The sequence below is a fragment of the Cynoglossus semilaevis genome, chromosome 13, assembly GCF_000523025.1.
Source record: "Cynoglossus semilaevis isolate Cse_v1.0 chromosome 13, Cse_v1.0, whole genome shotgun sequence".
Lineage (NCBI taxonomy): Eukaryota > Metazoa > Chordata > Actinopteri > Pleuronectiformes > Cynoglossidae > Cynoglossus > Cynoglossus semilaevis.
Genome location: NC_024319.1, coordinates 5,390,169 through 5,392,204, shown reverse-complemented (window position 1 = coordinate 5,392,204; position 2,036 = coordinate 5,390,169). Strand labels below are relative to the sequence as shown.

The window sequence follows — 2,036 nt, the reverse complement described above, 5'->3', positions numbered from 1 at the left end:
CTCATAACCCAAAAACCCACCCCTGCCACTCTAATCACTAATGATTAGTCATGATGAATCAACACAGCGATAAACACGCGATTAATCTGATTAAAAATGTTACATTTAAAACGTCTCCAAATCTTTTCTGTTTGGTGTCAGCCTTACTTGCGGGCGAGGTAGCCTCGGGCGGCGCTCTGGAAACGAATGATGGTGTCGGTGATCTTCAGGTCTCTCTCCTCCTCCAGGTGAGCCAGGACCCCAGTCCTGAAGAAGACTTTGCTCTGACCCACCCTGTACAGGTTCTGGTCCAGCTCCAGAGCCCTGATCTGAACGGGGAGACGGTGTTCAGTGGTCGACCAGTGAAATGTCACGGTTCCTTCTGTTTACAAACACTGAAAAGCGACTAACCATGAGTTCTGAAGCCTGTTTCCCGTCCATGAAAGTGCGAGGAATGGCGTTAGGAGTCAGGATCTCGTACCTGGAAGAGACCAGGAAGAGTTATAGGAAGCCACCGTGTTTCCCACCTGCCTCAGAGGTGACAGTGTTGACTCCATCAACTGACCAACAACGTTGCTCTTTTACAACAGTTTTACATTGAGCTGTTGTTCTTCAGAGTTTAAGGAGTATAAAAATAAGGCTGGTCATCTTATGAATGATTTTAGACATTAAAATATAAAGTTAAAAATTATATTTATATTTGTGAAACTTTAGAAACCCTGTTGTCAAGGCAGACGACAAAGGTCTAAATGTTGATGTCACGGCTGAGAGACAAGACAGATCCAGATACAGAGCTACAGTCACACGGTGAAGGACACATTATACATTATATGTATGTAAAATATGTGTTTTTTAGAAACTCTAAACTAACTCTACTGCTAACTCCAAACTATATCTTGAACCTCTAAATATCCTCACTCAGTGGAGACCTGCAGAATGTCCTGACAAGTACAAAAGCTCTCAACAACAAATTGTTATTTCACCACAAATACCATATACATAGACCACACACACACACACACACACACACACACACACCTCTGTCTAAACTCCTGAAATGGGATGCGGTTAGGAAAGCCTTGTCTGCAGATACGGATCCCTTCCAGGACTCCGTTACATTTCAGTTGATCCAGGACTAAGTGAGGAGACAGTTTCCCGGACTGAGTGAGAAACAAAAAAGAGAGAAGAGAAAAACACAAACAGAAACATTAAAAAAAAAAAAAAAAGTTTTTCTCTACGTCTGATGTCACTTCCTGCTCCTCGGTCTCACCCTCTTCTCGTGGTTGGGGATGATGCAGCGCAGGAAGTTGGGGTTGGTGTTCTTCAGTGTGGCCATCAGTTTGGTCAGAGACTCCTTGTAGAGTTGACTCACTGTTCGAAACATTCCCTTCTTTGTCTTCAGACCTGCTGCTCCGAATGCGACCGGCGCACTGCTGTCTCCTGAGGACACCTGGTCCAGACCCACGATTCTGTCCACTGCACCACAAAACCACAAAGTTCAGCGTCTCAATAACAGCAAACGAAGGGTCGTAAATATCTCGGAAAGACTGTGATGGTAGAATAAACACTTCACACTGGCCGACGTCGGCTCCTGAGAGATGTAGTGTTTTCATGGGTGAAAGGTGAAAGGTCAAAGGGGATGAGGTACAAACTGAAGATTAAAATAATAATAATTGTCCCACAATGGGGAGAATTGAGTCTTTGCAATACACACAGGCTGCCACTGGAGGCGCTATTAGGTATATGTAGATCCTCTGGGATTTGGACCCAGGACTCTCTGCTGCTTCCAAAATGTATAAATCAGTTTATTTATTGATTTAAAATATATTAATTTTTTTATATGAATTTTAAATTAGTTTTTTTTATTTCCTCTCTCTGACGGCACAACTATACGACTAGGACGCTATTTAGAATGTGTACGTATTTGTGTGCTTTCATGTGACTCCATCTCTACAGCTGAGCCAGAATCAGACCTTCTTCACAAACATTTCTATATTAGACAAAAGTCAACGCTGCCTCATGTGACTGTTAGTAAAAATCATGCTGCTACTAAACTA

At 42.8% G+C, this 2,036-nt stretch overlaps 1 protein-coding gene across 3 annotated transcripts in view; it reads right to left on the bottom strand.

The window, feature by feature from the left end:
- Positions 1 to 2,036, bottom strand: part of myh14 (myosin, heavy chain 14, non-muscle) — a 32,869-nt gene that overhangs the window by 14,985 nt on the left and 15,848 nt on the right. For all 3 annotated transcript variants that reach the window (XM_025061506.1, XM_025061507.1, XM_017037788.2), the window contains 4 exons: positions 1,250 to 1,455; positions 1,018 to 1,139; positions 391 to 460; positions 148 to 308 (listed from right to left, as the gene is read on the bottom strand). In XM_025061506.1, the coding sequence (XP_024917274.1) occupies positions 148 to 308; positions 391 to 460; positions 1,018 to 1,139; positions 1,250 to 1,455 (559 nt within the window). The remainder of the gene's footprint in view (positions 1 to 147; positions 309 to 390; positions 461 to 1,017; positions 1,140 to 1,249; positions 1,456 to 2,036) is intronic.